Source organism: Globicephala melas, chromosome 4 (genome assembly GCF_963455315.2).
Source record: "Globicephala melas chromosome 4, mGloMel1.2, whole genome shotgun sequence".
Classification (NCBI taxonomy): Eukaryota; Metazoa; Chordata; class Mammalia; order Artiodactyla; family Delphinidae; genus Globicephala; species Globicephala melas.
The window spans coordinates 139,275,404-139,298,955 of NC_083317.1; the positions used below are offsets into that span (position 1 = coordinate 139,275,404).

General features: G+C 40.1%; 1 protein-coding gene across 1 annotated transcript in view; it reads right to left on the bottom strand.

The window, feature by feature from the left end:
* Window positions 1-21,642, bottom strand: part of EFHB (EF-hand domain family member B) — a 48,584-nt gene extending 26,942 nt beyond the window's left edge. The window contains exons 1-5 of the mRNA XM_030876437.2: window positions 21,331-21,642; window positions 7,217-7,279; window positions 6,379-6,522; window positions 5,498-5,678; window positions 3,119-3,229 (exon numbers count right to left, since the gene is read on the bottom strand). Coding sequence (XP_030732297.2) covers window positions 3,119-3,229; window positions 5,498-5,678; window positions 6,379-6,522; window positions 7,217-7,279; window positions 21,331-21,627 — 796 coding nt within the window. The 5' untranslated portion in view covers window positions 21,628-21,642. The remainder of the gene's footprint in view (window positions 1-3,118; window positions 3,230-5,497; window positions 5,679-6,378; window positions 6,523-7,216; window positions 7,280-21,330) is intronic.
* Between the last annotated feature and the right edge of the window lie 1,910 nt (window positions 21,643-23,552).

Below are 23,552 nucleotides of genomic sequence, written 5' to 3' on the forward strand. Positions count from 1 at the left end.
GTTTTATATTTGGTCTTACTGAGATTTGCGTTACAACCTTCACATTTCGTTATAATCACTTATCTCATATTAGAGACATTCAAAGGTTGATAGAGGGCTGAGAACCCAACAGGGAGGTCTTTATTTTTAAGATCTAGTACTGTACCATGATGTGGTATTAGTTTTCTATTTGTAGATAAGAAAGTAAGACTGAAACTAGAGATCAGCTAAAAGGTTATAAAATGATGGAGAAAAGATATTCAGCCTCACCAGTAACCCAAATAATGTAAGCAAAAACAATAGCGCACAGTCATAATTCGACTCTCAGTTAAGCAAAAATAAAGAAGATTGGCAAAGTTCGCCATTGGGGAAGATGCAGGGAAATGGAAATTCTCATACACTGTGCCTGCGAGGACAAACTGGGGCAGCTATTCAGGTGGAGAGTTTGGCTCTAAGAGTGAAATTTTCAGATGCTCAGAAATGTAGGAATGTATCCTATGGAAACAAATCACATTCACAAAGATATATAAACAATACATTTTTGTAATCCTGAAAAATACAATATTGATAACTGACCTGAAAAGACAACCAAGAAATTTCATATGTGGGGGGGGGCAGGGAAGAAAAAGGGGAAAAAAAAGTGTGTACAGTAGGATGCAAAACACACACATACACACATATATGAATGAGCAAAGAAAAACATATATGAAAGTATCACCTATGGCAGACTGGGAATTGTGGGAGATTTTCTTTGCATTTCATATACTTCTATACAACCTGCATTTTATAAAAGAAAATATGTATTACTTTAGTAATAATTTAAATTAAGTGTATTTAAAAGAGGTTGTTATTGTTATTGAATGATGTCCTTGACATACTATTTCAAGTAAGTGCATATAGCAGTTTCTCCAAAAGCGTGGAGATTATTGTCACATTTAACTGAAGATAGCTCCGTGGATGGGGGTTAGAAAGATGTTTGATGTATCAAATGTAGTTATCTCTGGCTAATGGGATTTTAAGGTTACATTTACTTTTTCTTCATTTTTCCATGATATTTACATTCTCTACAATTATATTTTTATAATAAAAAATAGTGTTTTCATTAAAGGGAAAAAGTAAAAAATAAATATTTAAAGGATTGGATTCTATTCCTTTTCAAGAGGCTAGTGAGACTTTTGTAAAAATCAGCAAATGAAAGTAATTTCAGTCATGTGATAGTCCATTAGAGTCTTCTAAATATTAAAAAAAAAATTGGACTGGGAGTTTGGGACTAGCAGATGCAAACTACCATATATAGAATGGATAAACAACAAGGTCCTAGTGTAGAGCACAGGGAACTATATTCAATATCCTGTAATAAACCATAATGGAAAAGAATGCACATATGTACAACTGAATCACTTTGCTGTACACCAGAAACTAACACAACATTGTAAATCAACTATACTCCAATATAAATAAATAAATTTAAAACTACACTCATTTTCCTCCAAATTGTCCTCCAAATGCTAAATGCATGTAAAGGGTGTCTATATACATATCCATTGAAATAGTTCTTTCTTAAAACAATTAAATGGCATTGGATTAGATTGTGCTATCGATGCTAAACTTTTCCAAAAATGAATAAAATATTTTCACAAGAGAGGAATGGAGGGAAGGAGGAATAAAGAAAAGAAAGACTAGAAGGAGGAAAAGAAGAAAGGGAGGGGACTTCCCTGGTGGCGCAGTGGTTAAGAATCCGCCTGCCAGTGCAGGAGACACGGGTTCCGGCCCTGGTCCAGGAAGATGCCACAGAGCAGCTAAGCCCGTGTGCCACAACTACCGAGCCTGCGCTCTACAGCCCGCGAGGCACAACCACTGAGCCTGCGTGCCACAACTACTGAAGCCCACGCGCCTAGAGCCCGTGCTCCACAACAAGAGAAGCCCCCACAATGAGAAGCCCACGCACTGCAACGAAGAGTAGCCCCCGCTCACCACCACTAAAGGAAGCCCACGCGCAGCAACAAAGACCCAACTCAGCCAAAAATAAATAAAATAAAATAAATTTATATTAAAGAAGAAGAAAGGGAGGGACAGAGCCAGGGACGCGGAGGAGACACGGAGAGAAGCCTTGTCAAGGCTGTGAAAAAGCGCGGTGGAAGCAGCCGTGGGAGGATGGAGATGATCTCAGGACCGGGGTGTACCGGCAGCGTAAGGAACCAGCAGAGACTGGTCATGGGAGAAGGGAATGGCTGACTCCAGCCGGGGAGCAATGGGCATAGCAGACAAGCCCCAGAAGGAGTATGATGTGAGGGGGCGGTGGAGGAGAAAAGTAAAGAAATAAAGACGGAGAGAGGGGTCTTGTGCTGCAGTGAAGGGCTAGTCTTACTTCTAACTAATGCAGATTAGTTCGTGAATCTTGCACAGGCCATCGGCTTTCTCAGGACAGGTATCAGAGTCTAACTGTCAATCCTCTGTTAGATCAAGATTCTACTTAGCACCCACACGTCAACAATTAAATTGTAGTTTACAGCAAACATCCAATGCCTTTTAGTTATGCTATAGAATAATTCTAGTAATAAGGCTTTTAGTCAAGATCACTTAATAATAATAATAATAATAATAATAATGATAATAGTTACTGAGCCCTCACTATGTTCCAGGCACCATGCTTGGCATTTTGCAGGCACTCACTTCATCCTCGCAACATTATTATCCCTATTTAATAAATTTTAAATAGATGGTGATAAGTAAAATATTCAAGGTCTAAAAGATAATAAATGGACAAGCTAGGCCTTGAACTTGATCTGACTCGAAAATTTCTGCACTTGACCATTATCTAATATTCCTCATGTAAAGCAAAGCACTTAGAATAATCCTATTTGAATAAAAAACAAGATTAGACTACCCAACATTTAATCTTACTTAGCTTTTTTTTTCATTTTAATGAAACATATCTTTCGACATTTTACACCCAAAATGCATAAGTGTATGTGTTCCCAGCTATCGGGGTTTATAACCTTATAAGTAATAAGTTATTATTTATTGATCACCTATTATATGCCAGGCATTTTAACTTTAAGCACATCATCTCCCTTATTCCTCTTCACAAATCTGAGTCTCATATTCTCAGGCCCATTTTACACTGGAGGAGACTTACCTGCATAATAATCATTGTGAGATACAATATACAGATCGTGTCCTGCCTGTCCTTCTTCAAATACTTCTTGATAGGATTTTGGTGGATTCACCACCTCTCTAGCAGGTAATTCTGAAGGAAGAATTAATGAAATCAGTTTTAAGGCATTTTTCAACTCTTTATAACATATTTAAGTTGACTAGAGCAAATGACAAACTGGTATGCTAACTACATAAGCTACATGGGCAAAAAGCCAACATACATAGAGATTTCTCACCAAAGACAGGAATAGCCCAGGCGTCACTGTCTTAAGGATCCCACTTGAACAGATTCAATCCCTAGAATTCTGAAGAACTCCATACTGGTTAACCATTTGGTTGTCCTGAGCTATATGCCAAGCCCAGTTAAATTCCCAATTTTGAGGATCTCAGGATTCCTTTTATTTTAGTTTGCTCCAGACTTCCCAAGATGATCTAGGCAAATTTGAATCACAAATCAGTTTCAGAAACCCTGATGCCCTGTGGGGAAGACTTGATGCAAATGTTGGCAGCTGTAGACAACAGCACACACCCTGAATCTGTTTAGATGTGAATATCCATCTTCAAAATAGCCCAAAGTGCCGGGGAAATCACTGGCATCAGAAAGAAATTCTTCTTCTTACTGCTCCCAAACCTAGAGCTAGAAGATCTTTGTTGAACAGCTGCTTTTCCAGGACTGGTGGTCCCTGGTTTTATATATAGCGAATTATTTTCTTTTTATTGTTTCATGTAATGATTTTTAAATATAATTCCATTTACAATTTCACTCTTCTCTTTCAACCTAACAACATACATTAAGATGTTTTCTTTTGGACTTTCTGCCAAGAAGTGGGGTCTATAAACAGTTAAGAATACCAGAAGGTAGCCCTACTCAGAATAATCCTGTAAAGCAGTGCTTCTTTTTGATGTGGGAACCATTACACCTATTAATGCACATATATACATTTTAGAACATTCTTTCTATTACATATTTAAATGAGGCACACCTAGGCAGTACTTTCCATATTAAATTCTTGATAGGGGTTATGATATAATTACTGTAATTCTGTAATGCCTGGTGTACTTAAATACAATTTTTAATCCTATTTAAAAGGAAAAAAAGATATTTTATCTGTTCTAAAATACATTTTTCATGTTTCAAATTTTAACAAGTTTTAACTTTAGATCTGATAAACTAAAGTACAACTGCAGATTTTGCATTCCAAGAGAAAGGCATAATTTATCTCCAGAACGGATGTTACTATGTCAAGGAAAATAATCTAATGGACATTTTGGTGAAAAAAAGATAAGTTCCTGGTGCAGAGCCGCAGTGGGTGCAGAAAGATAAAGAAAGAAGCGAATTCCTCTGCAGGATGATAAAAAGATGGAATTTGAGTTTTCCTGTAATAAGATCCCTGGAAGGAGAGGGTAAGAGACCAGAAAAGGCTAAATGTGAGAAGGTGTAAAGGGAAAGCACCCAACAACATGGCAGGACGCTGGGGCTGCAGAAGAAAATATGGCCTGTGACCAATTCTATTCTAAGTCATTTGCTGAAAGATTGCTTCACTCCCTCTCAAGATGAGAGGGGAATCTGCTCTGATACTGCCTGTTAGGTTAATAAGCAAGTGTACACATCATGGATCTTCATGAATGAGTGTTGTACACAGCATTTACCTAACATCTGTTTTGTGGTCTTTGTATGAAACAGAATTTCATAAAGAGTTAAGCACAGACGTAGAGAACAAACTGGTGGTTGCCAAGGGAGAGGGTGGGTGGAGGAGGGATGGATGGGGAGTTTGGGGCTAGCAGTTGCAAACTGGTATATATAGAATGGATAAACAATACGGTCCTACTGTATAGCACAGGGAACTATTTTTAATATCCTGGGATAAACCATCATGGAGAAGAATACAAAAAATTATGTATATATGTGTATTACTGAGTCACTTTGCTGTACAGCAGAAATTTACACAACATTGTACATCAACTATACTTCAATACAAAAAATTTTTTAAAAAGAATTAAGAGTTATGAACACATTAGAGGCTTTGGTGGAAATAAAACACACAAATAGATGTCCAGGGGAAAAAGATAGCAACCCTCACAGCTGGTCCCAAGATCAACTTCCCGGAGTCTTTTTCCTGTCTTTACACCATCTCTACTCTGCTCCCTGAATCTCCTCTCCAAACACTGAACTCTTACTGCCTTGACATACATCAACTCTAAGGCTTCTGGGTCTGAGAGTAACTTTCTTGCTATGATTCCCATCTTTCATTCTGGGATCAACATTTACACCAGCACTAAATAAATCCCAACAGGATATTTAATCCCATTTTCTAAGAAGACATTTTATCACTCCTTCCCCACCCTTTATTTTCACTACCTTTGATGACTGCCGTCCCAAATGTCGTGTTGAGTATATCCAGGCCTTTAGGTAATCCTGGCGTCTGGTCATGAGATTTTCCTAACGGTGCCCGTTGATTGCTAAAATATACTGATTCCTTCTTATCTTTCATTTTCTGTTGAAAGGTTGTAATAGGCTGTGGGTTGATCAGTACCTTTGCCTAAAGAAATCATACAAAGCAAAGGTGTAACAACCAAAAACAGGAAAAAAGTCTGAACACTGAAACTCAATAGCTGGGGAGAAGACAATATGATTGTGGGAAAACATTTCATGATCGTTGTCTTGGCTCCCCTTCAAATGAACCATCAGAATTGGGGTTACGCAGCTTAGACATGTCTAACCATGACTTTTCATTGGAGCTAAAGCATTTATGAGGGCAACTCCCTGGTTACTCGACTCCAAGGTTCCAGAAAAGTAGGAATGACAAGTGCAAGAGCCACGTGATTCCCACCAGCTCCCTCCAGGTATAAGATCAGGTCTTCTGACCCTTGGCTGTCCATTCAATCTGTAGCAGGGAACACCGGGACCCTGCGTGCACGCAATGCATGTACAAGCACTCTTAGCATCTCCAGCAATATCACCCAGCCTTTGTCCCTACCATGCTTTAACAAACCTTGACAGCACTTCTCTTTACTGTGAGAAAATTAAGTGCAGCTTGGCTTTTATTATCTGAGGGGAGAATATTAGTCTGTGGCTTAAACCATTGACTTTTCTACACTCACCCTCCTGGCTGCGGCTGCTTGAATTTTTTTCACTGCCCAAGATTAAGAGTGGGAAGGAGATATTTCACTAATACCTCATTTGTTCATTTTCACCTTGGTAAGTGAATAATGTACAGGGAAAAATAGAAAAGAAGTTACCGGTGTTGAAATTTTAGATCTGATTCCATGTGTCAAAGAAGGTGCAATTTGGGGATCATTTGCTCTGCCGTAAAATACTCTTTCGGCTCCAGCAGGTGGATATCTGAAGTTGAAAAATTTTTTTGCTTCAGGTGGGGTCACTAGCTACCAACAGGGAGAGAAGAAAATAGAAGTATTAAGTACAGTCGATTAGATATTAGCAAGACTGATCTATACCCATCAATGAACAGCCTTCATTACATGAGTTTAATCAGTACCTGGGGATCTACAGCTCCAAAAAATGAAACATCCTGAAAATTTTTTAATAGAAATAAACAACATATTTTAAAAGTTATATTTAGAAAACAGCCGAGAAGTATCCAGGTTAGGAAGCATACCATAAATGACTATTTCCCATCGAAATAAATGGAATCTCCTGTAGTTTTTGTAGAGCTGGAAATTGTAAGCCTGGAATTTTCACTTCCTCACCTCCTCAATAGAAGGCCCCAAAATACAGTAAAAATAATCCAAATTGACCACATTAAATTTATGCAACTCTCAGAAGGAATGCTGAGCGTTGTTTATCTTATGTTCACACAAATGCATTTTTTTTTTTTATTTTTTTTTTTATTTTTTTGCAGTACACGGGCCTCTCACTGTTGTGGCCTCTCCCGTTGCAAAGCACAGGCTCCGGACGCGCAGGCTCAGCGGTCATGGCTCACGGGCCCAGCCGCCCCGCGGCATGTGGGATCTTCCCGGACAGGGGCACGAACCCGTGTCCCCTGCATCGGCAGGCGGACTCTCAACCACTGCACCACCAGGGAAGCCCCACACACAAATGCATTTTGAAAACACTCACCCTGGGAAGTTTTTCAGTCAAGCAGTTTGCAGCTCTGTATCCAATCGGAAGAACTTTCCCTGCCTAAAGAGAAAAAAAGCAATAATTGGTCATTGTCAGGTCCAGGGGTAGTGTTTTGAAGAATGGAATGTATTTCAAATTTGGCCTATGTATCTAATGCTAAAAAGTTACTTTCAACTACTTAACACAATTAAGAAAAGTAGTAAGAACAATTAGCAAATCTAAGACAATCCTGATGTATAATATAAACGTTAGATGCTACATATATTCAAGCATATCTTTTTTTTTCACAGTGCAGCATTATTAGTGATCCATCAATTATAGGACCTCTGCAACATGCTGAGGGATTCAACTTTCAGAAATAATCCCGTCATAGTTCACAGGTTAATTATCGGCTGTCCTATTGTCATCAGTACAATGAGAGTGTGGCTGAATTCAAGCTAAACTCAAAGTATTAAGTATTTCTGAGTGGGTGTGGGTGTGTTTGCACTGTGGGTGTATTTCACCAACACCCTAACTTTTTTTTTTTTGCGGTACGTGGGCCTCTTACTGTTGTGGCCTCTCCCGTTGCGGAGCACGGGCTCCGGACGCGCAGGCTCAGCGGCCATGGCTCATGGGCCCAGCCGCTCTGCGGCATGTGGGATCTTCCCGGACCGGGGCACGAACCCGTGTCCCCTGCATCGGCAGGCGGACTCTCAACCACGGCGCCACCAGGGAAGCCCACCCTAACTTTTGATATATTCGAACATGTCACCCCTGGCCATGCTTCTTCAGTGAATGGCCCAAACCTCACTTGGCTTTGTTCACTTAATTCTAATTTGGGTCTTATCTGCCCTTCCCTTGCCCAGGTAAAGATTATAAGTTCATTCCCAGCAATGCACCTCTTATCTATTTCCTGTTTATCATTTCAAGGCAGCTGATAGTTATTTCTGCAAAGCATAAGTTTCTCTTTAAAAAACCGAGAGAAAGAAACTTCCCATACAGAATGTTCTAGGTCTCTGGAGGAGGATGGAGGAAATCAGTGAAAAGCAGAGAGGCTGAGAGCTGGGTGAATGGATGAATGTGTAGGTGTTGGCAGGGGGATGGATTAATTAGACAAATGAGGGATGACTGGATGACAATAAAGAAGATGGATATAGGTGGGTAGGTGAAAGTTTTTTATTATGTTAAATGTTAACTGAGGAATTCCTCTTAGAGGGAGAACCATCAAGGATTAAGAGAGTAAGGACTTCCCTGGTGGCTCAGTGGCTAAGAATCCACCTGCCAATGCAGGGGACATGGGTTAGAGCCCTGGTCCAGGAAGATCCCACATGCCACAGAGCAACAAATCCTGTGCACCACAACTATTGAGCCCACGTGCCACAACTACTGAGCCAACGTGCCACAACTACTGAAGCCTGTGCACCTAAAATTCATGCTCCACAACAAGAGAAGCTACAGCAATGAGAAGCCTGTGCACTGCTACAAAGAGTAGCCCCCACTCTCCACAAGCAGAGAAAGCCCGTGCACAGCAACAAAAACCCAACAGCCAAAAATTAATTAATTGATTGATTGATAGAAAAAAAGAGATTAAGAGAGTATCTTGATGACACCTCTGTGTACAAAAGAGGAAGCCCATAGACATGGTCAGACAGAGAAGTTAATTGCTTTGCTAAAAAATGGGAGAAAATATGAAGTCTTGATGGGATAGACTAAAGAAGGATTAAGAGAGATGAGAGAAAGACTGAGAAAGAGGTGGGAGAAGGGAATGATCTAGCAACAAGGTCAGAGGCCGGGGGGCCCAAGATGCGAAACTGGCCAGTCACAAGCAGTCCAACCTTAATGCCAAACCTTGGGTAAATTCTACTTACACAACTACACAATGGGAGAAGAACCTTAGGTTAAAAAGGAAAGGGGCTGTGCTCTAACTTGAGCTGAACCAGGGTGGGGAAAAGAGAGGAGGAATGCAAGTGATTTTTTTAAAATTTCTTTTTGTTTGTTTTTTATTTTATTTATTTGTTTGTGTGTTTGTTTTTTGAGATACAAGTGATTTTTAATTCAGCTGGAGATGGTAAGAAATCTCAGAGATATCAGGGAACATAAAGTCTCTCTTGCTATACATGTTATAGAAGCTCCAGCCATTCTTTTAAATATTTAATGTAAAGATTAACTCATAAGGAATGGAGATGTGGTACATATATACAATGGAATATTACTCAGCCATTAAAAGGAATGAAATCATGCCATTTGCAGCGACATGGGTGGACCTAGAGATTGTCATACTGAGTGAAGTAAGTCAGACAGAGAAAGAGAAAGAGAAAGGAATCTAAAAAGAAATGATACAAATGAACTTATTTACAAAATGGAAACAGACTTGCAGAGTTAAAGAACAAACTTATGGTTACCAGGGGGAAGGGTTGGGGGAAGGGATAGTTAGGGAGTTTGGGATTAACATGTACACACTGCTCTATTTAAAATGTATAACCAACAAGGACCTACTGTATAGCACAGGGAACTCTTGTTCAATATTATGTAACAGCCTAAATGGGAAAAGAATTTGAAAAAGAATAGATACATGCATATACATAACTGAATCAGTTTGCTCTACACCTGAAACGATATATCACAACCTTGTTCATCAACTATACTCCAATATAAAATAAAAAGTTAAAAAGAAAAAAGACTAATTCCTAAGGCTGGGGGTACCCAGGGCAGCTACTCGCCAGGTGCTACATGATGAGAGAGATGGAAGGAAGATGACTTTACTTGTCCGTCATCTGCTGACTTTCCAAGTGTTTGACATTGGATATTCCAGGTTTCTATCACTGTAAACATTCTGTTGGACAGAAATGCCTTTGGTATTCCTCATCGAGTTGCCTACTTGAAAAGCAATTTGATTCCAAATCAGTAGCTGTAATCAGGTTTGGATGTTCTCAGGCCATTTGATTGGGGACACAAAGATGGAAGCCATTATGTCTGATTTCTATCTACAGTGTCATGTTATGTGTGACAAGTCTCGCTCCAGTCATGGATCTCTTTTTATCTCTTTTTATTTCAGTTCTTTTCAAGGATGCCTGTTCATCAATTTGAGATGTGAAGGATAGCAGAATTTGCCACCCCCAAATATGCCTCTTTGGCATAAGGATTGTTTTCAACCAATTATTTTAAGAAACAGCAGAAGCTCTGAAAACAGAGTAGAAGTTACCCTTTTGTAAGGGACATGTACATTTTACAAAGGAAATCGCTTGTAAAGGTGTTTCCCTCTCTGTACTAGGAAGAGAAGGTTGACTCTAAATGTCCAGGAACTCTTATCAATGGAGAAGGCACTGATGTAATCTGCATAATAATCCTTACCCTTGTTTACCATGCTTTCCGTGGTAACCTCCCATAGCTGGCCTTCTTTTCGCCCCAACATCTTTTTTTTTTTTTTCATAGTTAGATGAGTTTTCTTCTTTTGTTGAAGTATAGTTGATTTACAATGTTGTGTTAATTTCTGCTGTACAGCAAAGTGATTCAGTTATTTTTTTAATATTCTTTTCCATTGTGGTTAATATAGTTCTCTGTCAACATCCTATTTTTTTTATAAGATTTTTTTTTTTGATGTGGGCCATTTTTAAAGTGTTTATTGAATTTGTTACAATACTGTATCTGTTTTATGTTTTTGGTTTTTTGGCCTCAAGGCATGCGGGATCTTAGCTCCTCGATCTGGGATCGAACCTGCACCCCCTGCATTGGAAGATGAAGTCTTAACCACTGGACCGCCAGGGAAGTCCCCCAACATCCTTTTTTGTCTGTAGCTAAAGATGGTATTTAAGGTGGTGACTTGGGCCATCTTGGGACTTACTCAGTTTTCCTGGGTATCTTCCATGTATACATGAGGTATACGTGTTAATAAATGTGTTTGCTTTTCTCTTGTTAATCTGTCTTTTGTCACAGGAAGTCTCAGCCAAGAACTCAGAAAGGCAGAGGGAAAATTATTTTCCCTCCCCTATTATTTCTCCATCAAGCTCCACAACATGGATATACTCTATTCTTCATAGCCTACACTTTGAATCTGGCTATCCCAAGCATGCTTCCCAAGTTTGGTGAAAATCTGTTGTGTAATTTTTCATGTGGTCCAGTAAGAGACAAACAGGGGCTTCCCTGGTGGCGCAGTGGTTGAGAGTCCGCCTGCCGATGCAGGGGACACGGGTTCGTGCCCCGGTCCGGGAAGATCCCACATGCCATGGAGCGGCTGGGCCCGTGAGCCATGGCCGCTGAGCCTGCGCGTCCGGAGCCTGTGCTTTGCAACGGGAGAGGCCACAACAGTGACAGGCCCGCGTACCGCAAAAAAAAAAAAAAAAAAGAGAGACAAACGGAATGAACTTTTGTTTTATTTATATAGATATAAACACACTAAATACGCAACAACAGGCAAATGGTTAAATAAAATATGGTACCGTCAAAAGATATGCTATCGTGGAATCATTTAAAATGATGTATATACATCATTTTAATGGTATAGGAAAATGTTCATGACTTTAAAACAAAGACGTAAATTTGCATCGTACAAATTCAAAGAATCACGTCTCTATCTGCAATATGCACAGAACACCATAGACAAAAAGTTGTTAGTTGTGATCGCCATTTCTGAGTGGTGAGATTCCATGTGCTTTTATTTTCTTCTTTGCACTGTTTTCTCAATATTTTACTGCGTACTGCTTTATTACGCAAAAGGAAGCAATGGAGGCTTTCAAAAAATCTATAAACAGTATCAAATAGAAGGGAAACAGCTGCAAGAGCCCTAGAAGTAAGAATGAGAATCAAGTATATGCACAGCGAGGACGGAACTTAAGAGCAGCTTTAACGGTCACCTTAAGTTCTACTTCCTGAGCTCTAAAGGGGGGACCTCTGCTGATCCTAGGGACCCCTTAACCCGAGAAAGGGAACAATGATCTTTTCTGAGTCTTTTTCCTTTTACCTCAAGGGCATTTGTTTTAATGTCTCGGAAATGTCTTTGATTTCATCCTTCAATCCTCTACTGAATGTTTATTTAGACTCTCTAAATAACGTATATTTAAGCTCTAAAATGTCGTCTCTTCTTCTCTGGCTGTTCTTTTCTTTTTATTATTTTTATTTCTTATTAATTTTTATTGGAGTATAGTTGCTTTACAATGTTGTGTTAGTTTCTGGCTGTTCTTTTAAAAGTTCCGATCTTGTCTTACGAATGCAACATCTTTTGTCTCTCAAATAACTTTCCTGTGTGCTTACATTTCCCCTGTTCTCTCTGGGGTTTCTGTTAGCTTGTTTCGGCCCCTCTCTTCAAGCTGGCATCTGATCATCACAAAGTTTAAAACTCCACAGAGATGATTATGGAGTTCCGTGTGTTACAGGGCTTGTTGACTCTCAGGCTTTCCTATAAGATGATCAGTTAATGAGGCAGCCTTTATTTTGGTAGAGTCCCCCTATAAATTTTTTTTTCCTCTAGGCTATTCAGAATTTCCAGAGGCTAATAATAATGGTAATAATAACTGACAATAATAAAGCACATCACATAGGCTGGATACCATTCTAAGGGCTTCCTATGTATTATTTCATTTAATACTCATAATGGTTTCCACAAGGTAGGTACTATTATCATCTCCCTCGTAAGCAAACTGAGGCACAGAGAGGTTGAGTAACAGGGTTACACTGCTCATATATTGGCAGATATCTGAGCCCAAGCAGGCTGGCTTCTGAGTCTCTACTCTTATCCGTCATGCCCTCCTGTCTCTCTAGTCGCTGCCTACTGGTGAGAGGGTGGGCTTTACCCCCAGCTGCTGGCCCTTGAAGGGCCCACTGGGAGAGGAAGCTAGGGAAACTGCACTACAGAAACTACACTTTTACTTACTAACGTCCCATTTTCAGCCTGGACTGCCCTCCTGCCTTATCTTTGGCTTGGAGTCTTTTGACTCCAAAAGGCACTTTGGGAAAATAAATCCACAGTTTTGGTAGAATGGAGTGGGAGCTGGTGGAGAGAGGTGGGAATCATGGGAGCATAAAATGGAGGAGGGGAACTGGAAACCCAGCTACACTGAATTTGGACCTTCAACCAATCCTTCAGTTTTCAGATCCAAGTTTTACTACATCTTCTTCCACGGGCTGAGCTTCTCAGGGATTATACCAGGCAAATGGGATCATTTCTGGTGGAAATTACCACCTGATTTCCCTCATATTTCATTTCCCCCTGCAAAATCAGTGGCCATGTCTCCATCTTCTTATTTTCTAAAATTTATTGAAATTTTTAAACTGTTGTGTCCTCTTTTATTTTCTTTTTCCTCATGGTTTATTATCTTAAGAAAAAACAACAACAATTACAGGCCACAAAAGTCAGGAAATTAGCATGGATATAATTCTAGTATCTAATATAAGGACCACATTCAAATATCACCAGTTGCCCCAGTACAGTCCTTTCTAGAAAAAGGAGTATATCCAAGGTCACAGCGTGAGTGCTTGGTTCCTCTGAAAACCAGACACCCCCATTAGCCATACAAGAGATTTATGAAGGGAAACACCTGTGAAAGATGAAGGGAGAGGCGGACGGTAGGCAGGGAGAGCTTTCAGACCATGTCACCTGTGAAGGGAGAGCAGGAAGGAAGTATTAAGAAGGGCTTCAGGCCACAGCACAGTTCTGAGAACACTTTGGCCAGGCCAGTGTGTGGTCTCTGAGACTACGTTTCCCATTAAAGGAATCTGTGTTGGCCAAACAAGTTCAGTTCTAGAGTCCCTGCCTTGCTCTGTCCTGGGGAGTGTGGCCTGGTGAAGGAATGCTGCAGGGGATTCATGGGGCAGCAGGTGGAGGCTGTCAACCGGCTACACTCTTCCCGCCACCCCTGACCCCGGCCCAGACCCCCACCCAGCAGGTCCTCTTGAGGGTAGTCAGAATCCAAGTGCCTCGGTAACCAGCACACATGCATAGCATTTACTTGTCATGTCTGTTCTGTCTTCTTTGGTCAGGAACAGTTCCTAATGTTCTCTTGTCTTTTATGACCTTGACAATTTTTGAGTATAGGTCAGTTATTTTGTTAAATGATCCTCAGTTTGGGTTTGACTAGTGTTCTCTTATGATGAAAGTTATACATTTTTGTCAGGGCTATCAGAGAAACAATGCTGTGTTTTTCTACCAGGAAGCCCACACTGTCAATTTGTCCTATTAGTGTTAACTTTGATCACTAAAGGAAGGTAAAGCCAGCTAGGTTTCTCCACTGTAAAGTTTGTAATCAATAATTATTCTATGTAATGGATAAACAACAAGGTCCTACTGTAAAGCACAGGGAACTATATTCAATATCCTGTGATAAACGTACTGGAAAAGAATATAAAAAAGATTTATATGTGTAACTGAATCACATTGCTGTACGGCAGAGATTAACACAACATTGTAAATCAACTATGCATCAATTTAAAAAATTATTCTGTGTAAATATCCAGTTCCTCACTAAACTTTTACCTACTGTTTTAATATCCACTGATGACTCTGACCTAAATCATTACTACTATGACGGTTGCCAAATGGTGACTTTCTAATTCCATCATTCCATCTGTGCTATACTGCAAGGAATTATTTTTTTCTTGCTATTTTTTCAATCACTCATGTATTTATATCAGTATGGGCTCATGGATTTCTGTTTTATTCAATGGTAATTTCTTAATTGAAGTACAGTTCATTTACAATATTGTGTTAGTTTCCAGTTTACAGCAAAGTGATTTGGTTATTTTTTTCAATTTTTTTCCATAGTTTATTACAAGATATTGAATATAGCTCCCTGTGCTATACAGTAGGTCCTTGTTGTTCATCTATTTTATATATGGCAGTGTGTATCTGTTAATCCCAAACTCCTAATTTATCTCTCCCTCCCTTCTCCTTTTATTCAATATTAATTTTATTCAGTGCTCAAAGTATAACAGTTTGGGCCACTGGGAGCTTCTTCAAGCTTGTTTCTGTACCCCTTTAACATATCTGCATTATTCTTTGAGCACTTTCTTACTTTATAGTTCTCAAAGGTGTTCCAAGTTCATATCGTACTACACCAGCCCTAGAGTCAGCCATTCCCCCAAAGAGTCCTGATTCCTTTTAGTAGAGAATGATATTTAGAAATCAAGATCCCGGTTCTGGCGTGCTCATTGCTACTAAGTAAACATTGTTTCTAGATCCTCTTAGAGGATGGAGCTAGGAAATGTGTGGTGTATACACACCCCACACATTTGCATCTATATCAATTCTATGATACTCTGTTTAGTTAAATGTTTAGCTTAGATATTGACATGGATATAGACATAGATGATATAGATATAGATATAGATGATATAGACATAGACATAGACATAGTACCATGAGTTTCCACCAATACCTCCAATCACAATCCAACACAACAGGATTCCTTCTATCCTTCTCCTTTTCGTATTAGTAAGTTTTTTCTCTACCAGTAAGAAACCTGGCTTCTACTGTTCTCGGTCTTTACTTATCTGCTCAGGCCCTCTGTCTGTAATCAAACTCCCAACTGCACTGACCACCTCCTCCCTCAGGCACCTCCTTCCTCAGTTCCCAGCCACAGCAGTGCCACCTCCCTTGGCCAGCTCGTCAGTTGGTCCCCAGTATTACAGGTTTCAGTGACCAAGTATGATTCAAGTCAACTCAGGAAGGTTGATATGAGACCATTTTCAGCTGCTAAAGACCCACTGACCCATAATCATCCAAACTCCGTGTGGGCTGGCATAATGGTCCGATCTCTCCCTTGGTCAAGATCACTCTGTTTTGCTCATAGATATCCCTAACTCGGAAAATCTCAGCAAAAATTTAGGAATGATGGCATCAATCTTTCTGCCCAGAAGGCCCTGAACCCGTTAGGCAAATAAAACCACCCACTTCGCAGAATTCTGCAGAGATTGGCTCTTTGCAAATTCAGACAAAATGAATCTTTGTGACTTTTTTTTTTTTTTTTTTTGAGTATCAGGGCTTGCATGACTATCAGGTTCTCACAAGATTTACAAATAGGTGACCCCTTTGCCTCTACCCATCCCCCAAATAGCTATCAGGGTCTCTTTGTGTAGAAGAGGAAAAAAATAAGGAATCCCTTTGCATGACATTTACCACATTGTAAAATCATTGGTCTATTGGTCTCAAGTCTCTAGACTGTAAGGTTTTTGGAAAGCCAATACTGTATCATTTTTCATCTTTGTAGCCCTAGCACCTAACATACTGTCTAGTCATTGTAGACAATACTATCTTTTTAAAACCTTTCTTTGAAACTTTCCTTCCTTCCTCCTCTTTGTACTTCAGGCTTCAATACCATTTATCAATGCACTTTGTAAGGTTCAGTTGTTTAGTCTTAATAACCCCAAGGTTTCTGCCATAGTCAGTGCATTAATGTCAATCAAGGGACAGTATCAGGATGTCTTGGAGAAATGACCATTAGAGAGATTTTGATCTCTACCAGAGTGCTGTCCAAGAGCCCTTCCAAGGGTCTACACAGAGAGGACCTCGTTTTACCAGACTCTTTAGTTCTTGAAGAGCACTCCAAAAATCTCCTCTTGGGCCACCATTTCTTGGCTTTTCCTGAATACAGGTCCTTGCTGCTATACCAATAACTGTACCAGCAGTCATTGCTGCTATACCAATGCTGTTATACCAATGACTGTACCAGCAGTCATTGCTGCTATACCAATGACTATACCAGCAGGATTAGAAGGCCTAATGGGGTCTCATAAATCCATCAGAGCAGACCTTCACTTGCAGCCAACTCTGGGCAGCAACTTCAAACCACAGGATGAGTGTCCTTACAATGAGATGCATCTGTTCCCCTCCCCCCAACACTGGAACGGCCTCTCGTGGAGATGACAGTTTCCTGAGCGCACCCTGATGAAAAGCTAGTGTCCTCGCAGGCTGATTTTAGCAGGTTCTTCACAGAGGTATTTCCATCTGAGCTCTGCTCACTGTCATACTTGAAAATGGGTTTTGACCTCTCCCAAATGAACTTCTTCCCTTCTCTGAAACTGGATGAACTCAGGGGCACCAAATACTTCACCAGCCCATCCCTTGATCAGGATGCTGGGGATCTCCTATTCTTTTCCTTTCAGTTGTACGCGTTCCACTAAGCCTACGAGAAGCAGATAATGCACACGATATCTAAACTCTTACAAGCATAAAGAAAATGAAAATATGGAAGTCTTCTCAATTCTTTTCATGTGCTAGCATCCCCCTAATACCAAACTCCAAGAAAGATAACCCAAAAAGGAAAACTGTGTCCAATATTACATGGGATCGTAGATGCAAAAACCCCACTAAAAAACTGGCAAATCAAACCCTAGAATATATTATAATAATAATATATCACAACCAAGTAGGGTTTAGCCCCAAAATATGAAGATGGTTTGTTATTAGAAAATTAATCATATTGATTCAGAAAAAGATATATTTCAACAAATGTGGGGAAAGCTCTTCATAGTTCAAGCTCTATTCCTGACTTTTAAACATACTTAGCAAACTGGGAATGGATATGGCAAAAATAATACTTAATGGTGAACCGTTAGAATCATTCCCATTAAAGTCTGAAAAGCGACTTTTCAATATTGTATTATTGATCGTAGGCAATGCAGTGAGATAGGAAATTGAAATGAGAGTTATATATATTAAAGTAGGAAAGACAAAAGTGTCAATATGATTGTCTACCTAGCAAATCCAAAAGAAATAATAAGCAATTAAGACCAATCAGAGTTCAGCAAGATGACCAGATATAAGAATAAAAAAAACCAAAACAATGAAAACAAACATATGAAACAATTTTCAAACTCATTATAAATCAAAGAAATGTGAATTAAAACAATGCCTTACAAATCATTATTAATTTTTAAAACTTAGTGGTACAATCTTTTAGGAAGGGATTTGGCAACAAGAACTAGAGAAAGATTCATCGTTTAGCTTCTGTTGAAACTCTATCCTAAGGAAATATTCTAAGACATATACATAAAGAAGTTCATAGACTATTTTTACAGAAAAATCTGGAAAAAAATCTATTGTCCAAAAAGAGAGGGAATGAGTTATCTAAAGAATCATATATGGTATACACTACCAAGCGTAAGATAGATAGCTAGTGGGAGGCAGCTGCATAGCACAGGGAGATCAGCTCAGTGCTTTGTGACCACCTGGAGGGGTGGGATAGGGAGGGCGGGAGGGAGGGAGATGCAGGAGGGAGGAGATATGGGAACATATGTATATGTACAACTGATTCACTTTGTTATAAAGCAGAAACTAACACACCATTGTAAAGCAATTATACTCCAATAAAGATGTAAAAAAAAAAGGAAGCATATATGGGCTTAAAGGAATATTGCTTTTATCACTAAAACATCTTTTAAGTTCTCTGTAATAACACTGAAAAATTTATTAAATAATAGTAAGTGAAAAGTCAAGACAATTTTTATGCTTGCTGTAACAACTACATAAAAATGATTAGGAGAAAAGTGTCATGGGAAGTATAGTACAGTCTAGAACTCAGACTCTTAAATTGGAAGTGGTGACTTCAAATCCTGGGGCTACTACTTCTTAGCTGTAAGACTTTGGCCAAATTATTTAATTTTCCTCAGTTTCCTCACCGGTAAAGAGTTAATACCTGCAAAGCTCCATGGGTAGCGATGTTGATATAGTAAAGCCACTGATAACAATTAATGTGAGGGCAGCAAAGTGCCAGTAGGCGTAGTGTTAGGGTGATAAGATTATTGTGTTTTCATTCCTGTTTTCTAAAATTTCCATGTTATTATCTTTGTTTTATAGTGAAAGTAGATATTTTAATATTTAAAAAATTATTTTAAAAGGAACCTTGTTTCTAATCTAGGCTAATCTCTCCTCTGGCCTGTGATCCCGTTTCCACTCCCTCCTGCTTATCTGGGGTCTGGTTCCACCCATTATCTCGTTTGTGTTATCTCAAACTCCCCTACTGATTCACTAAATAAATAAAATTATTCCTAAATGGAATCTTTACTCTGTTCTCTTCACTGTCACACTTCTTAGGAGAAAAAAAAAAGTTACAATAGTTTTCTCCAATTCTAATTTCACTCTTCAGTATATTGGAATCTGCATTCTCACTATGTTGCTAATTCCCTTAATGCCCAAAGCTAATTCATCTTTATTCTATTTACCCTATCGGAGACGTTTTAACACTGCTGGTCACTTTCTCCTTGAAGCTCTCTTCCCTGTCCTCTCACATTTTTTTTTTTTTTCCTCTCACATTTAGAAAGGAGGACGTGAGAGGTAGCAGGAAGCAGAGGTTTTAGAACTGCCTGTATTGGAAACCGGAAGCTGGTTTCTCCTTGTATGTGAGATCAGGTCTGAAGCCATAGACCCATAGACTGCAGAACCGATCCAGAAAGGAGAAGCAGGCATGGTCAAGTGAGAAGAGAGTGGCTGGGGAAATCCAATAACGGAACCAGAAAGCAAAGTGGGTCAAAGACAAAAGAACACCCTGACTCCCAAGGGGAACAAAAGTCTGCAGATGCCAAAAAAAAATTTCTGCAGAATCCCTGTGACCACTTCAGCAGAATTGTGTTCTCTAATGTCCCCTTTACTCCCAGAATACTTTAAGGATGCTCCCTTTATGTTGCTCAATACCACCCTCTCAGACTCACCTCTTTCTTCTCTGTTTTTTCTCCCACTTAATCATCCAGGCTTCCTTCCATTTATCAAACATATATTTACTGAATGACCAGTATAAGCTGGACATCATGATATGCCATGAAGCGACATGATAAATAAGAGAAAATCCTTGTCCTCAAGAACTCACCTAGTTGACATTTCTTTCTCTGATCATCTCATGTGTTTCCCAAGGTAAGATCTTGCCTAGACCTTCTTTGTCCCATTTCCACCCATGGCTCCAACTGTCTGCCTGGCTTTTTCATCTGATACCCTGTAAATAACTGAAACTCAGGATGGCCAACACCAGATATTCATGTGTCACCAAACCAGAAGATGTCTCATTATCAAACTAGAAACTCCTAAGTCATCCATTAACTTCCCTCTCTTTCACCACATAGATCCACAACTGGACGGCAATTCTTAACAATACCGTCTCCTAAAAGGTTCTCAGAATTGCTCTCTCCTCTCCAATTCTTTCCAACTCTACGTTAATTTCAGGCCATCATTACCCTGAAATAACCTTCTAACTTTTTCCTGTCATCCAATATCTTCCCCTTCCAGTCCACCATTATTATTGATATCAGAATTATCTTTCCAAAAGGCAAATTTTATTCATTTCTTCCCTCATGAAGATCCACCATTGCTTCTGTACCCATACGTTTTACCCCTGCATTCGGGACGTTTAGATTTCTTCTTCATCTCTTACCACCATGCTGGCTAAACAGAATTGCTTATACCTCCCAACACAAGAAGCTTTGGTCACACTCCATGCCATTCTTTGCCCAAGATGCTCCAACCGTTTCCATCTGACAAATACTGACACCTTTCTAAATTAGCTGAAATATTACTTGCTCTGTAAAGCCTTTCCTATCTCCTCCAAAACAATTGTCCAAACTCTCCATTGCGCTTCATATTTAGAGTGTACTTCTATTAAGGAAGAATGTTTTCTATGCATTTAGACATCTATATAATATTTGTTTAGTTATTGCCTCCAACATTGGAGTGAGAGCCTAAACCCATGGGATTAGAATCATGTGCTTCTCATTTGATAGTGCCCTGGACCCAGCATAAGGACCACCACAAGTCTTTGCTGAAAGAATAAATAACTCACAGAGTAATGAATAGAAAAAGCAAACTGTTTTTGGAAAAAGTACATGAATATTAGGATATAACATGTATTACAGTTGGAGGGTTGAGAAAATGCAGATTGAGGAATGAAATGTAGGTCAAAGGAGAAAGGAGGGAGAAATCAAGAGGACCCATTCGTGTGCACAGAAAACAAAGCTGACATTAGAAAAGAAGGCAGAGAGTCAGAGGAGATCGGACAGAATAACAGCTGGAAAGAGTCTCTTGGGACAAGGAATATCAGAATCTCAACAAAATCTCTGCAATTTGACTCTGCAAATCCAAACAAGTCTCACTCGTTTATCATCTTGATAGAGACATGGCTATACATAGTTCCTACGGAAAGTACTAGGAAAAAACTTACACTTGGCCAGCAAGGCAACCGATCAAAAAATTTCCCAGAGTATATGGGTCTGATGCGATCTGGAGGTTCTACTCCTGGTTCAATGTTCTCAGTCTCCCTTTGCTCTTCAGGTTGTTGAGCCAACTGGCACTCAGAAGGTTCTATCACCAAGCCCATTTGGGGTTCTGTAGGCTTAGTTTCATCTGGATCCTCTGGTTGGGGGAACCCCATGTCCACCTCCACAGGAGGCTGCATCTCCACGCTGGGCTTCATCACCACACAGGTGGACTCTTTTTCCAGTCCCCGTCTAGGTTCCATACCCAAAGTAGGTTGCTTCCCCACTGAAGCCCCTAACTCTTCAGGGTCACCAGACACAGGACATCTCCTGCTGCCTAGAGCCTGTGGACTTTCACACACCAGGCCCAGTGGAGACTGTGTTACCCTTCCAGGACGACACCCTGCCAGAAAACGCTCATTTTCTAAACCTGCTCTTCCTGGCAACATTCTCAGAGGACATTTTGTTTCCTGTGAGGCTGAGACCCTGCTGACTCCTAAATTACTCCCGTCCATGAAAGTCCTAGAAATATTCTGTCTTTTTAATCTTATATCAAGCCCATTGCTCGATGGACATTTTGTTTCCCATGAAGCCATCCTCTCCTCATATTTATTACTGCATGGAGAATCTTCTTTTCCTAATCCCACTCTGAGCCCCAACTCCGTGGGAGATGTTGTTCCCATGAAGACCCTTCTCTCTCCTAAGTCATCTTTTCCTTCCTGGGTGAGTGCAACGTCCATGCTCAGGGGAGATTTCCTCTCAGATACCGTCATTCCTCCAAGGGCACTCATCTCTAAGGGGTAAGCTGCACCTGGCTAGAGGGAAGATTCCAATCCCTTGGAGCGCCCCAACCCTTTGGGGGACCCCGCTCTTCCGAAAGAGCACATCTCCACTCGGACTTCCTGCCCACTGCTTCCTGCCCGCCACTTCACACCTAGCAGAATTCACTGGGGAAAAGAAGATGGAGGTCTGTTTACCCAGTTACCTGGGAAACGGGGGCGGGGCTTGGAGCGCAGCTCTTTCCAGGGCAGGACCCCCACCCATCTCTCTCCCTCTTTCTCCTCTCCCCCACTCTCTCCTCTTTCTCTCTCCCTCATTCCCCCTATTCTCCCTTATTCCTTCTCTCTTTTTCCCCCCCTTCTTTAGTTGATTTGGAGGGCAGGAAAACTTGAAGGATGTGGTCTTGGGCTCCAGATCAAATGACCCCAAACTTCTCTTTGGTTTCCCAAGCAACGCGGTCCCGTTAGGATGGGTTCAGCCAGGGGCCTACTCCTGGCCACGGGCCTATTAATTTTACTGGCGATCAGAGAATAAATAACCCTCTTTCTGGTGGTGACCACCAATTTTAGATCCTTCCTTGTGAAAGTACATGCACACTGCATGTAGTTCTTTCAGCACTTAGGACATCCTTTAAAAATTCTGTAAAGTTACTATATTTGGCAGCTGTGGTAAGGAACATCTTAAAGTCTTTGAAAACACACTCCAATAAATAGGCTTTAAATAGCATTTCAAGTAAATATATTAAAATTTGAAATGCGTTACACAGTAATGCATATTGACTTTTTAAAATAATGTGGCGAACTCAAAATTAAGTATGCGATTTTTTTTAAACTCAAGGTTTAATGAATGTATATTTGGTGAATATTTGTCATGTTCTACACATACAGGGGATACAGAACACCTCGCTTAGAATGTGAATGAAATTTATGAGATTCCACTTTTTTAAGAAAGCCTCATGAAAAACTTGCAAAGTCCAAATTTTTTTTTTTTTTTTTTTTTTTTCTGTACGCGGGCCTCTCACTGTTGTGGCCTCTCCCGTTGCGGAGCACAGGCTCCGGACGCGCAGGCTCTGCAGCCATGGCTCACGGGCCCAGCCGCTCTGCGGCATGTGGGATCCTCCCGGACCGGGACACGAACCCGTGTTTCCTGCATCGGCAGGCGGACTCTCAACCACTGCGCTACCAGGGAAGCCCCCAAATTTTTTTAAAAAGTGGTTAAGGGATACTATTTTACATTTGTAAAAACAGTGTACTGTAATTTTCTAGATAGCTAGTATATTCTTCTCCCCCTAAGCAATTTAAATGACTTGATTGTGTGTAAATCAAGGTATGTCTGTATAAGTGTTCATTCGATTCTTTTGTTTACAACTATCTACAGTACTGAGTCCTCATTTTGTGTCAGTTCTGGG